Source organism: Carassius carassius, chromosome 6, assembly GCF_963082965.1.
Source record: "Carassius carassius chromosome 6, fCarCar2.1, whole genome shotgun sequence".
Taxonomy (NCBI): domain Eukaryota; kingdom Metazoa; phylum Chordata; class Actinopteri; order Cypriniformes; family Cyprinidae; genus Carassius; species Carassius carassius.
Window position 1 is genome coordinate 31,573,967 of NC_081760.1, and position 15,553 is coordinate 31,589,519.

Genomic DNA, 15,553 nt, shown 5'->3' on the forward strand with positions numbered 1-15,553 from the left:
AAAGGAAGACTGCCAACCTAAAAATTTTCTTCTTCTTCTTTTTTTTTTAGTTTATTACACTAAGCTATCATATGACTTCAAAAGAATATAATGAATATAGACTTTTCTTTATGTACCTTTATGTACCCAATTCTCATTCACTTTGAATATATTAAAAAGTAGTGGCCAGGATATATATACCGTATTTTTCGGACTATAAGTCGCACCTGAGTATAAGTCGCATCAGTCCAAAAAATACGTCATGATGAGGAAAAAAAACATATATAAGTCACGCTGGACTATAAGTCGCATTTATTTAGAACCAAGAACCAAGAGAAAACATTACCGTCTACAGCCGCGAGGGGGCGCTGTTTTCAGTGAGCGGCTACAGGAGAACTGAGCAGCATAGAGTGCCCTCTCGCGGCTGTAGATGGTAATGTTTTCTCTTGGTTCATTTCTCTCGGTTCATGTCAAATTAATTTTGATAAATAAGTCGCACCTGACTATAAGTCGCAGGACCAGCCAAACTATGAAAAAAAAGTGCGACTTATAGTCCGGAAAATACGGTATATATTTTTTTATTAATCACATTTTGCCTTCAATGGAAGAAACAAAAATGTTACCAAACCTTTCTGGAAACAAGGTGTGAGTATTTGAAACAACATCAGGGTGAGCAAATGGGTAATTTCACAGAGCAAATGTCAAAAGAGTATTAAAGTGCAATGCAATATATGCGTATGTCAGGCAGATGTACACATAGTGTTGTGCTTTGATACTTGACGTCACTCTGAAGGTAGTAACGCCTCAACAAAGGGAACACTATGCATGCTTGAGACTGAAAGCTATGTGTGTGGTTTATCATTTGACCTGTAAGTGGCAGACTCTTAGAAGTTAGTCTCCTTTTCCTGTAACAGCTGATATGTAACAAACTTTCTCTATTAATCAGTTGTGGTGGTTACCTGGCAACTTAAAGGTCCCATGACATGGATTATTTCCTTTTCTTTAAATGCTTTTTAATGTTTCCTTAGGTGTACTTATATTGTTAGTATGATTTTTACATTTAAAATTTAGAAATAAAAAGCATTTTTTATATCCTGATATTAGCCCTCTGGCTTGAATGCTCTGTTTGAAGGGGCGTGTCTGCTGTGAGACTCCGAGTAAACGACAACTGTTGTGATTGGCTGACATCTTTGCATTCGAAATGTGTATTACATGTGGAACCCCTCTCAAATAAATATATATATATATATATATATATATATATATATGTACTACAGCTGTTGAGATTAACGAATCGTGGAAGTGTTAATTATATAAGTATTTTTTCGATCTTTTCCCATCACACGAAAGGCTGCAGTGATGAGCATTGAGTAGAAAGAGTCTGTTTATCGCGTGAATGCAGTGATCTTGTCATTATTGCAACACGTTTTCTCTCACAAAATGCTTTCACCACAACTAACAGCAAACACATGAATACAGTAAGAGCTTTGTTGTGCAGCATAACAGCGTCATTCATTGTAACGGCAGTTTGGGCAAGTGTGCAGATATACTCGCGATGTGTGAGAGCTCCGAAAAAAAGGGAGCGTTCTTTGATCGCTCTCTGTAGTTAAATCACAATTTAAATAACAGATTTGTTTCATGCTACTAAGAGAAACAACGTGAAGTTGATCGTTTAGTCACTGGCTTGATTCACTGATGCATAAACAGTATTAAACGATTTAGAAAGAAAGTCTGTGTGAACTTGAATGATTAACTACACATCAGAAATCACTGATCACAGATCAGGCATTAATGAACACTGTTACTCACTGTTTGTGGCAGTGCTGTCAAATACATATCATAAAAGTCTGTTTGTAACGCCTTTGCTGACATTGCGACTGAATTATATGTAAATATTTTCGGCGGGCAAAGCAGAGAAAGGGGAGGTAACAATTCTCCTTACAACATCACAAAGAGGAGATTCAAGATCAGCCCGTTTGAGCTTCCATTTTCTCAAAGGCAGAGAAAGATAGCAAAATCTCGATTTACACCGATTAAAATTTTTTGAAACTTGGGGACCACATACATGCTAGGGGAAGTCATATTAATGTTAAAAAACCTCAGAAAGTGAAATTTTCATGTCATAGGACCTTTAAATGTAGATACAATCAGCTTAATGTAGAACTTTAATGGGCCATTTAAGAGGACAGCAGCTGCAGTCGTAGAAATTTGTTTAAACATTCTATGCACTTCTGTCAGACAGGTCGCCAGTATTCCTTGAGATTTCACAAAACATCATTATTATTATTATTATATTACAATATTATTCAGCTGATGTAGTCTGCCTAAAATTTACAGTATTTAGAAGTGGTGGTATAACAGTAGTATACAGTCAACAGCCTTTGTATTGTGTATACAACCATAACTTACTATTTCTTATACTTGACTAGGAATTTCTACAAACTTTGTGTCCCACACAGTGTGTGCTTTGGACATGAAATTTGACACACTTTAGGAGTGATCAGAATTATATATTCATTTATGTTTGCCTACTAGACAATATAACAGAAAAAAATATCTCACGCACTAAAGGTCACATATAGAGTAGCTTGATGGAATTTCGCAAATTAAATCCATTAATTTCAATAGCAATCAGCATGATTGGAAATTTTGCATAACACCATGTCCCAACCAGATGCAACACGATAATATTCCAGCAAAAAAAAAAAATTGGCTGTCCACACTAGAGCCTGACCAATATATTAGTTTTGCTGATATTATCGGCTGATATGAGCCTGTCACCGATATATTGGTATCGGTGAATATGCCGCCGATATGAACCTTTTTTTATACATAACATATAATGCAGATAAAATGCTTGAAATGGTGTAATTAGTTTGTCCAGCAGAGCACGCTCCATTGTTTGCTACTGGCAACCTGGATGAAACACTTTAAAACTTAAGTCTTTGAAAAAAACCATTGACACTTTGAACGGCCATATCTCCATAACTGCATGGAGAATCCGCACCGAATTCGGGGCATCTCTTCAGCTCGAGAAAAACTCTGAAATGCAATCATAGTGTACGTCTAGATGTCCTCTTTAGAATGAGACCACCCCTGCATTCGATAGCACCGGGGCTCGGGAGTTTTGGGTGGTTAAATTCACGGTCCGGCACCGACTGATCTAGCAATCCCAGGGGGCTACTGACGCGTGGAAAGTGGGGATTAAGAGGGCTCCTCGAGCTGAAGGGATCCCCCGAATTTGGTGGAGATCCACCGCCGCGCTCGGAGATAGTGACTAAGGAATCTATGTAATCAATTTAACACCATATATATACGCAAAAAAATTATGTTTTGCAAAAGAAAATAAAGTTTTGCAAACTAAAATTAAAGTATTGAGGAAAATAAATTTGAGATATACATACTATAGATATACATACATATACATATTTTCCATGGTCATATCTATTAATTTATTTGCAACGCTGCTTTTATTTTGCGTGTCAGTCTAGTTTGAGCTTGCGATATAATTTTTCCTTTGCGCTTCACTTTTCTGCACGTCTCTCTTTGTGGCACTGTTTTGACATGGAGGCGGAGTCAAGGGACGGGGGCGTGTACAACATGCCTCCCTGGAAGTGACGTTATCGGTCCGAGACGCAGCTCACCCTGATCCAGGTCCTGTCGTGATGAGCAGAGACTCATTTCTTTTTATTAAATAGCATTGCAACATTCATGTTTTCTTTTCATTTACTTTATTAACAAATGTATGTGTATTAGCAGTAGGGCTGGGATAAACGATTATTTTTTAAACTATTAATCTAGCGATTAATTTTTCAGACCGATTTGATTTCGATTATCTCCCCATTAATTGACTACTAACAATTTATACATGTTGATTTACATATCTGAATGAAAAAAACATAAATTCCTTAACATTGCAATATATGTTTATTGCTCTTAAAATTACAAAATAAAAGACTGACTAAGAATGCATTACTTTGCACTTGTATAGAGATAGCATTCAATAAAACCTTGAAACCTTGAAAAAACATAGCTTACTGAAACAAGCTTACTGAACACATAGGGCCTAGCTTACTGAAAAAAAAGTTCTTCTTTCAGATGAAAATATCAACAACTTGATGTCTAGTATGTAAATGTAAACTTGAGGGCTTTAAGCTAATACAGAGAGTGCTTTACAAAAAAAAAAAAATAATTTACAGTGGGAGCCAGCAGCCTGTCATGGAGAAAAAAAATCTCTGAATGCTCCACATGAAACTTTGGCGTTCCGCCCTTTTTCTATCGTGTCTAATGATTTTGGTTAATATGCACAAGGGAGGCAGAGAGAAAGAAGCGCTCGTGTAGTTTGAAGACTGTGAGTGCGCGAGCGCGCGTGAAACTTTGGTGTTTCGCCCTTTTTCTATCGTGTTTAATGATTTTGATTAATATGCACAAGGGAGGGAGAGAGCAAGAAGCGCTCGTGTTGTTTGAAGACTGTGAGTGCGCGCGCAGCCGGGGCTCTCTCTCGTACGTGCCCTGTCACTGTCACTCACCGATCAAATAAGGCTTTGACAGCCGCCAAAAAAAAAGATCAATGCAGAAAAACCCCTGGATTGGTTATATAACGTTGGACAGAATGTTGATCCGGCCATCGCATATATTCAGCGCACATAAGGTAAACGTTTTGCAAACGTTTTTTAGAGAAATAAAAACAGGTCGACGAATCGATGCGCATATTTTGCGTCGACGTATTTTTTGCGTCGACGTCATCGATGACCTCGACGCGTTGTCCCAGCCCTAATTAGCAGCATTTGCTCAAGTTAAAGAAGTTGTTACCATGAACACCTGGTGTTTATTTCTCTCGATGTGCACACTTTTATAGCATTAAAATGTGTATTGTTTCATTTGGTTAACTGCAAATGTTTGTTTAAAATCTCGTTCTTTGCTCACATTAGTTCAGAGTTACTGCTAGTTTTAATGTAAAATAATGCAATTCACTTCATAAACTATAACTTCATCACTTCATTCATCACATTATCACACATCATTAAAGAGGTCTATGACTCAAGTTTCAGAATTCGTTTTTCATTTACATAACTACTGGCATAAATTAATAAATTATATTCATTGTATATATTCTTTTTTTTTTTAACTCGAGTCTTTTGGGTTTAGTTTTGTCATGGCCACGAGATATTAATTGTTTGGGAACGTGATAATGTCGTGGCCACAAGTTCAATGAATAAACAAACCAGGGTGACCAGAGCAACCTGAGATTATCAGAGATTGATCAAATATTTTTTATCAATCCTACAGTCCGTTGATCATGTCTTTTTATGTTCATATAAGGCTATTATTATTTTTATCATTACCGTATTTCTCTGACTATAAGTCGCACCTAAGTATAAGTCTCATCAGTCCAAAAATATGTCATGACGAGGAAAAAAACATATAAATCGCACTGGACTATAAGTCACATTTATTTAGAGCCAAGAACCAAGAGAAAACATTACCGTCTACAGCCGCGAGAGGGCGCGGAAGAAGACCATTTCAGGTGACTACCTCTTGAAGCTCATCAAGAGAATGCCAAGAGTGTGCAAAGCAGTAATCAAAGCAAAAGGTGGCTACTTTGAAGAACCTAGAATATGACATATTTTCAGTTTTTTCACACTTTTTTGTTATGTATATAATTCCATATATAATTCCACATGTGTTAATTCATAGTTTTGATGCTTTCAGTGTGAATCTACAATTTTCATAGTCATGAAAATAAAGAAAACTCTTTGAATGAGAAAGTGTGTCCAAACTTTTGGTCTGTACTGTATATACGGCGTTAAATTGACTCCATAGACATCAGTCAACACTTTCACTTCAGTAAGGAGAAGTCTCTTGTTCAGATAGCATTCAAGTGTTGTCTTATTCGACCGTAAGTGCCCTGCGAAGTGGACTTCATGTGAAATTCTACCATGATTCCAGTTCCATGGGAATGTACGTTACATTCAAAGGGCATTTAAGTGCGCAAGACATGAATTTATATTAAACTTATTTACAGAGGTATTTTATGTCACACTTCACACTTCTCTATTAAGTTTCGTCCGTGTGAGAAGACAAGCAAGCGCAAATCCGTGAATGAATGTTCCGAAGTGAAATAAACTTCAATGGAACAAAGTTTAAAAATAATTTAATTGAATTAAAGATTAATAAACTTTAACTTTACTGTTCAGTGCATAGATGGATATCTCTTTCATGTCGTTATAAGTGTTTGATCACCACATTTGAGTGATCATTGCAAAAAAATATGTTTATGTATATACTGTGTTCTATATGTAGTACCGGTCAAATGTTTGGACACACGAATGGAAAAGTGTCCAAACGTTTGACTGGTACTGTACTATAATATAGTAGTGGTTAAATGTAGGGGTGCATAAATATCAGCCGATAAAATTTGACAAATTTTGACAAAATTAGACAAAAAAAGATTTAATAACATGAAATATTCCTTTTATCACACGTTGTAGCATCACATCGCATGTAGTAAGGACTCAGTGTAAGGGCCCGACATTTCCCCATGCAGATTTTGCGTTTTTCACATGAATTCGCTGTGTTCATCAACAAAATGCTGCATGGTTTAAAAGTGACTTCTGCATGAGCTGTGCTTTATACGTCTCTACACTATTGTCAATGGATGATAGATTGATTTTGTTGTTGAATCTGACCAAAATACTAATTCCAAGTATGGGTAACCATACTTGGCCACATGGTACGTCACTTATCACTTATCTTATGTCACTTAATGGGCCATAAATAACAATTCAAGCAATGTGATTCTTAAAGTTAGAAAATGAAAAAAATTATTTCAGTTTATTGTTGTTGTTAACTCATCCAGCAGATTGCACTTTAAAAGTCCATGTTCTTAATTTTTAAGTCCTATTAAGTACATGTATTTCATCAGAAATACAATACAAATGCTGTTTTTTTTACCTTTTTTTTTTTTGAATAAAACTATTGAGTCAACACTATCATGATCTCTGTCTATTGTGTTGCACTCAGGTTGCTGGAAGCAGATTCCAAATCCATGCGCTCAATGAGTGGATCTCGGAGGAATAGTGGCTCCTCTCTGGTGTCAAGCTCATCTGCATCTTCTAACCTGTCCCATCTGGAAGAAGACACTTGGATCCTGTGGGGACGGATCGTCAATGAGTGGGACGAGTGGAGACGAAAGAAAGACAAACTTCTCAAGGTGATTGATTGGTCCTTTTTTCCATTTAGGATCTGAATGACAATGTGTTAACCCACATCACAGACACTAGACAAAAGGATCTGAAACTTGTTTACATTGAGTACATTCATCTCTTATTTTACCTTACCCTCTCTCTGTCTGCAGGAGCTAATAAGGAAAGGCATTCCTCATCATTTCCGAGCAATCGTGTGGCAGTTATTATGTAATGCCACTGACATGCCAGTAAAGAACCAGTACTCTGAACTATTAAAGATGTCCTCACCCTGTGAAAAACTCATACGCAGAGATATTGCCCGCACATATCCAGAACACGACTTCTTCAAAGGGCAGGACAGCCTGGGACAGGAAGTTCTCTTTAATGTCATGAAGGTGAGAAAGACCGAAAATGGGTGGTGAAAGAAAGAGAGCAGGGCCCGGTTCCCCAAAACGTTCTTATCGCTAAGTAGTTCTTAACCTATTCCTTAACCTCTCTCTTAACCTTATGGCACGGTTCCCGACACGTTCGTACGCTAAGTATATCTTCTGTAAGTCACACTTTCGTAAGGTTGGTCTGGACCATTCGTAGCTCTCTCTTAGCGTTATTTGAGCTCTAGACGCTACTGTACAGCAGTCTTTAGAAACCAGCGCAGCGAAGTACAAGTCAAACTATGGTACCTTGACAATTTTGTTGCTCAACAATGATTTTCTGTTATTTTTTAAGACTCATAATAAATGATGTTCGCAATGGATACAGGCCTATTTATGAAGTTGACTTTATATAATATAATGTAATGTAATTAAAGCGAATTGGCAATCATTTTTTTGATAATTAAAATCTGGCAAACAATTTGGCTCTAAATGGCTAAGATCTTTAAATGGGTAAGCATGGTGGTGTCCAGTAAGCGACTAACTATGGCAGCGATCCAACGTGTCCTTGTATTGAATCAAAGACGGAGCCGGATTAGGAGCCGTTTAGTCCATGTCAGTTTTTTTATTCGGCAAAACTTAAGCCCTTTTGACATTTTGCCTGACGTGGCTATATTAAAAAAAAAATCCCCTCCCAAGACAACTCATTGTGGAGCAGCTGGACCTTCCCAGACCTGCGCTGGCCAGGCTAACGCGGCGGAATTCTGCTTTAAGCCCTGAAGCCCAGCGCTACGTTTTTTTTTTTTAATTATCATTATTTATTTATTTATTTTGCTACAGAGAGATTCATCGAGGTCGTGGGAGAGGGCTACTTCCATCAGTGATTGATCGGGAGGAAATATCGCGAAAGGGATACGAGACCATAAACATGCAGGTTATAGTGGACCATAGGAGTGTGATCTTCGACTTAGTGGCAAGGTCCAGCAAAACTTAAAGTTCCTCTGACGAGAGGCTTGGTGCCCTTTTTTACGTTGCTTCCCCAGCATATTTTGTATCTAACTCTCTCTCTCTCTCTCTGTTCATTGTAGATAGGTTGCTTTTTATTAAAAACATAAACCAATTGCAATCAATACCGCATTAAACAGAAGTAACTGCAGCTGCTTGCCAATCAATTCTAATTGTAAAGTACCTTACCATTAATATAAAAGTGTATTATATAATTTTTATAAGTCGTTAAACCCATGTCAAGAAGCGGCACAAGTGGCACAACGGGATGGATGATTAGCGAGGGATACCCAGTTTGTCTTACCGTCACAACATATTGTGTGAACATTACTGACCCTTTGATAATTTAATTTATAGTCTATATTTTACTGATAACTTAAACTATGTTAAAATAAATGTTACTGTAATAATTTGAGGAATGTTTCATTTGCATAGAACGTGTTGCACCTTCGCTTAAAGTGGAAAATCGATTCATGCAGGGTTCCCACGCGTCCTGGAAAACCTGGAAATCCTGGAATATTAATGACCAATTTTCCAGTCCTGGAAAACACATGGAAAATGAGAGAAAACATAGATTGTCCTGGAAAAAATCTTGTTGTCCTGGAAAATTATTATTTTTAATTTTTTTTTGATCATTAAAGAATTGGTCGACAACTGGTTGAAACAATTAACGTAACAGAAAGCGCTGTGTTCAGGGATGCTGAGTTTTGACACGTGAGCTCAAACTGTTTAAGCTCCCTGTGACGTATGACGCTGTCTCATGTTGCCGGTTTTCAGGTGCTAGAAATTAAGTGCTCGAATGTTTGCAGCAAATGTTCACTGGTATGCAGGTAATATTTAATTACATGTTAATATTATTGTAAAGTAATTATTTTGATACGCATGTGCAAGGGGTCTGCACGGCGAATTACAGCATGAGTGACAGCATTTGATTGAGAAAAGGTTATCGATTTGTTAAGTCTATTTTATTTAGAATCGTTGGAACGTCTTGCATCCCCATGACAAATCAGACCCAAATTTCCCAAACCTGTTTTATGAACGAGATAGGAAGTGAAAATGAAATGCTGACGCGATGCAGAGCGATAATTGCATGTTCATAGTGCAGCACAGACTTGTGAACATGATGCGGAGGCCGGTAGTATATAATAGTACTTATATAAACGTATATATAAAGGCACGTTTGCTATTGTACTATTGTCTGTTTGCTCTGTTTCACCAACCTAGTAGTTCCAAACAGACGTTTCTCTTAGCAACAAACAGTACAGTGACGTTTCTTTGCCGACTGAATCTTTGAGAAAGATTCATGACCCATTCATGAAGACCTTCTTGAAGACCTTTCATGAAGACCTTTCTTCATTCCTAAATAAGCGTTTTGAATGAATCGTTTGATAGAGTGACTCCAATGATTCACTCATTAAGACTGTTATTTGCTGCCATCTGCTGGTGGCAATAGTTTAATTTTTAAAGCATCTCAAGGCGGGCGTACACGGTGCGATTTTTGCTGTCGTACGAGTTCGCATGCGATTTTTTTCAATCTTGTGGAAATCGCGTTTGCTCGTATGGTCGCGGCTCGTATCATTTGCGATGAATTACGAGCCGAGCAGAGTGGCTTACGAGCACTTCCCGACCTCCCGATCATTTTTAAACATGTCTAAAAAGTTCGTGAGCTATCGGTTTGAATTCGTGACATGTGTGCGGTTGAACGAGCCGATTTGTTGATTTATCTGAAGTTGACCAATCACGAACTAGGAAAACCACAGAAGAAGAAACACGAACAGGGCAGCGCCATGGCGAATGTGGACTATTGACCAGGAGGATAAACTCGCTGAAGTCTGACAGGAACAGCGAGCGCTGTATGATGTTTCTAGCAACGTGTACCATGCTTTTTAGTTCTCTCTCTCTCGCGCGCGCTCTCTCTCACACACGCATTATGTAGTTTACAGGGACTCTCCATAGACGTAACGGTATTCTATACTGTATATCCCCATACACCTCTATCCATTATGGAAAATGCATGTTTAAAATTTCTATTAAACACCGTATAGTATTTTTTTTAAAGCCATTTGGTTTACGAGGGCACAGGAATTGTCCTCACAAACCATGTTTACATTGTAATACCCATTTCAGATATTTATAAACCTACAAGAACACACACACACACAGGGTGACCAAACGTCCCGTTTTCTTATTGCTGAAAAATAACATGTACGTGTAGGAAACAGTCACGGCTTGTATCAATATTGTATATGCAGTTATGGGAGAGGGAGAGCAGTTATATTAGGCGCGTTCGACTTGACGCAGCGCTGCACAGAATGACATCACCTGTATGGCATCAAAGTACCGCGATTCGAATGCATTGGATATGTGTGCTCTCTTAGCGCTCTCGCGGTACTTTAATGGTGCTTCAAGTCGAATGCGTCTGTCAACTTCGTGCGATTGCTTCTGGAATTCGCAGGTTGTAAAATCGTGTCGTATATCATCTCGTCCGTGCGATTTTCAGATAAACTCACTCGTGCCGTGTGCGTGGACATACGATCTTCCGACCATCCGAATTCACACCGTGTACGCCCGCCTTTACCTTTCCTCTTTCTATTCTAAATTGTATTTATTTTAAAACATTAAATTTGTTGCATTATTTATACAATTGTGATATACTGTTCGTTGATATTTTATTATTATTTATTATTATTATTTTATTATTGATATTATTACTAGTGTTTTTTTTATTAAATACCCAGATGTGTGGCACTTGAGCTCCCTTGACCCTGTGATCATGGTTGCAAACAGAGATAATTCAAGAGTAATGTTTCAAAAACTCTTGCAAGTTTTGCTCAATGCTGGTTGGTACACTGCACCTCAGTGTGATGAGGTTCTTGCACAGTACAATATGTTTTTAATACACGTCTACACACACCATAAAGCAGAATTCCCAAATTTTGCTTACACTTCCAGGCTGGACAAGTTTCGAAACCAAGCATTGAAACCATGCAGAAAGAGGCAGATGAAATGGCCGTCAGGGCAGAGAGAAAGCATGACTTCACCTTACTGACAAAATCAAATGCCTATCGAAAAAGTGTCGCAGACAAAAGTGAGGAGTTAACAGCTCTAAAACAAAGCTTGGAAAAGTTGCAAGAGAGTTTGAGCCAACTCAAACAGTAAAACTGTGGTTACTGTTACTGTGGTTACTGTGGAGCTTAATGCAGTAAATATTTTGGACAGACATTTATTTGTTGTTTAGTCTGTTTGGGACAGATGCTTTTGGCAAACTATTTTTTTTATAATGCCTTTTATTTCTTTGGAGACTGCAGTTGGGGGAAGAGGGAAGGGGAAGCTTAACAAGAAGGGCCTAGGCAGTCGTTATAATGTTTTCATTAAAATAAAGTGTAGAGTTTACCTTCAGAAGCTGTGTGTGTGTGAGAGAGAGAGAGAGAGAGAGAGAGAGACCAAATGGTCCCCACAAGGATAGTATAACCTGAGATCATCTACATTGTGGGGACCAGCCAGCAGTCCCCATGGGGGAAATGGAACAATAAACATACTAAATGTTTTTTAGAAAATGTCAAAAGTTTTCTGTGATAGTTTAGGGGGATAGAATATACAGTTTATACAGTATAAAAACCATAATGTCTAAGGAGATTCTCTAGCAGGATAGTGAACCAGACGTGTGTGTGTGTATTTGGTGCATTTCTGATTTTATAGTTGGGTTATAGCCATAAATTGTATGCTTTTTTTAAGAGAGGAGAGAGGAATATATTAGGCTGTGAATATGTGATCCTTATATTTTATTCCCATCATCATGAAATTTGAAATGTCCTGGAAAAGTCCTGGAAAATGATCTCTGAAAAAGAGTGGGAACCCTGTCATGAGCAATCGATGCCAACTAATTCAGCACCCTCACTTTGGACAGCGCTCTTGTAACGTCGGACATAAGAGGCAGCGTGCTAAGAAGCTTCCTAAGGGACACTTCGGGGAACACACTTAGAAACATCAACAACTTTGGTAAGATATATCTTTCGATGTCTTCTTAGCGCGCTAAGAGTGAACGTTATCGGGGAACTGGGCCCAGATCGATAAAATGGAGACATAGTAGAACAAATGAAAGAAAGAGCGAGTGGTGGCTTATTGAACAACAATGTTTAAAAACGTACAAAAAGTAATTTTCACACTGATTACAAAAAACCAAACAAAACCAAAAATTAAAGAGATCATTCCCCCAAAAACTAAAATGGTCATAATTTACTCATAATTCATTCCAAACCTGCACGACTTGCTTCCTTCAGTAGATAAAAAGAAGAAATTTAGCAGAATGTGGACACTGATGTTTTCAATATAATCGAAGGCAGAAGTGGCTTGGCAATAATACAAGGAAAAATACAAGAAATACAGTAATATTGTATAATTATCATTTAAAACAACTGTTTTCTGTTTGAATATAATTTAAAATGTAATTTATTCTTGTGATGGCAAAGCTGAATTTTCAGAAGCCATTACTTCAGTCTTCAAAAAATGTTCTTCTTTAACTATAACTTTAACCTGCATGAATATTTCTTGGTCTCAGGCATATTCTCTCGTGGATCGTGAAGTTGGTTATTGTCAGGGCAGTGCCTTCATCGTAGGATTGCTACTTATGCAGGTTTGCTTTTTGCGTTTTTTATTATCATTATGAACGAAAGTAATGTAAAGAAATGTCTGTGAGCCAAACTTTGCATTAACCAAATTCATGATTCATTGTATGTTTGTAGATGCCGGAGGAGGAGGCTTTCTGTGTGTTTGTCAGACTAATGCAGGAGTACAGGCTTAGAGAGTTGTTTAAACCCAGCATGGCTGAACTGGGTCTGTGCATCTACCAGTTTGAACACTTGCTACAGGTAAGGAAAAATATTTTATGGAATCTAGACTAATATAACTGTACATATAATGCTATGGGAGCATTCAAGGCAAAAGAAAAATAGCTGCTTTTTGACTGCTTTTTTGATAATGGAGTGTGCTGTATGGGGTTTAGTTTACTCTGAACAATTAGCTGTTGTATAAGAGAAAGAAGTCTCTTTGTGAAAGAAGTCTCTTGTGCTCACTAAGGCTGCATTAATTTGAAAAAAAAGATTAATAAATAAAAATACAACAGAACAGTTATATTGTGAAATATTATTATTTTTCTAATTTAACGCATTTAAAATGTAGTTTATTTCTGACAGCAAGGCTGAATTTTCAGCAGGCATTACTCCAGGCTTCAGTGTCACATGATCCTTCAGAAGTCATTTTGATGTTATTTTGGTGCTCAATAAATATTTATTATTATTATGAATGTTGAAAACAGTTGTGCTGCTTAATATTTTTGTGTAGAATTTTTAAGATCAGTATTCATCTGAAATAACATTATAAATATCTGTACAGTCACCTATATAGGGGCCAATATATGGTTTTATTGCCCTTAAAGGAAAACGCTACCGTTTTTCCATATTCCACTATGTTCTTCCCTCAACTTAGACGAGTTGATTCGAACCTCTCCCGTCTCATTGCGTGCACTCAATTGCTGTAGCACTGCGCAACTGTGCTAGTGTTTAGCTTAGCACCATTCATTCCTTAGGATCCAAACAGGGATGAATTTAGAAGCCACCAAACACTTCCATGTTTTCCAAGACGGTTACAAAGGGTAGTTACACGAGAAAGTATATATACAGTATATTTATTTCTACCTGCATGCCAAGATGTCTGGAGTAATTACATTTTTGTCCACAAGGAGGCAACAGATTTATAGTGCATAGACATTCAAGAGGCAGCCCATTTGTTTCTTCTCAGAAGTGTTTTATCTAATGTTTTTCACTGTACTTTTTTTATTTTATTTTTATTATTTTTTTTTGTTTTCATCTCTGTGATCAGGAGCAGTTGCCGGAGCTGAACGTTCATTTCCGTTCTCAGAGTTTCCATACATCTATGTATGCCTCATCCTGGTTTCTCACTCTCTTTCTCACCTTCCTACCCCTGCCAATAGCTACACGTATTTTTGACATCTTTATGTATGAGGTATGGACACAAGACTTTGTGTGTTACTGACTTAGCTGTATACTTTATGGACAAAATGTTCCCCGAAGTTAGCAACATCTGACAAACTTCAAAAGGAAAAATGATTGTTGTAGTCCTAATCAAACTGAAAGTCACTCAAAGAAAAAATGTTAGTGTACCATACATAAAATCTAAAAGAGTAAGAAGGGTAAATTAAATATTGTGGAAAGAGTAAACTCAATGGAATTCCCCACCGTGATATATAAGTATTATCAAGTACAGAATTTGTGTGTACTGAATGTGTTGCATGCAGTTTTCAGTTTTTTTCGAAGGTGTGAATGCATCTAGGGTGTCATAAGAACTTAATAGAGCCGTGAAAATACTAGGACATGAGCATTTGTTGTACAGGTGCATCTCAATAAATTAGAATGTCGTGGAAAAGTTCATTTATTTCAGTAATTCAACAACTCACATTGTGAAACTCGTGTATTAAATAAATTCAATGCACACAGACTGAAGTATTTTAAGTCTTTGGTTCTTAGGCTTGCCGTTCTTAGGCTTTACCCCCAATAGACGTTGTTGAGGGTGATACCAGTGTTAAGTCGCAACACTGGGCACGTCACTTGTCCACCGCGGCACCGACCCCCACAGTAGTTTAGATTTTTTTATAGTAATAAAAATAATTTAGTTCAGTAAAAGAACAGACACTACAATTCAAAACTGAACACGGCTGCTCAATGCAGAACCAAAGACTTAAACTACTTCAGTCTGCGTGCACTGAATTAATTTAATAAACAAGTTTCACAATTTGAGTTGAATTACTGAAATAAATGAACTTTTCCACAACGTTCTAATTCATTGAGATGCATCTGTAGTTCTTAAGTCTCTAACTGTATAAATACTGTGTGTTGTTTCCTCAGGGTTTGGAGATCATATTCCGAGTTGGAGTAGCGATACTGCAGTACAACCAGACAGACCTCATACAGCTAGACATGGAGGGAATGTCACAGG

General features: G+C 37.5%; 1 protein-coding gene across 3 annotated transcripts in view; it reads left to right on the plus strand.

Moving 5' to 3' along the window:
* The window catches only part of evi5l (ecotropic viral integration site 5 like), a 58,715-nt gene that overhangs the window by 21,853 nt on the left and 21,309 nt on the right, over positions 1–15,553 (plus strand). For all 3 annotated transcript variants that reach the window (XM_059552642.1, XM_059552641.1, XM_059552640.1), the window contains exons 3-8: positions 7,003–7,192; positions 7,337–7,561; positions 13,101–13,175; positions 13,285–13,410; positions 14,420–14,563; positions 15,463–15,552. In XM_059552642.1, the coding sequence (XP_059408625.1) occupies positions 7,003–7,192; positions 7,337–7,561; positions 13,101–13,175; positions 13,285–13,410; positions 14,420–14,563; positions 15,463–15,552 (850 nt within the window). The remainder of the gene's footprint in view (positions 1–7,002; positions 7,193–7,336; positions 7,562–13,100; positions 13,176–13,284; positions 13,411–14,419; positions 14,564–15,462; position 15,553) is intronic.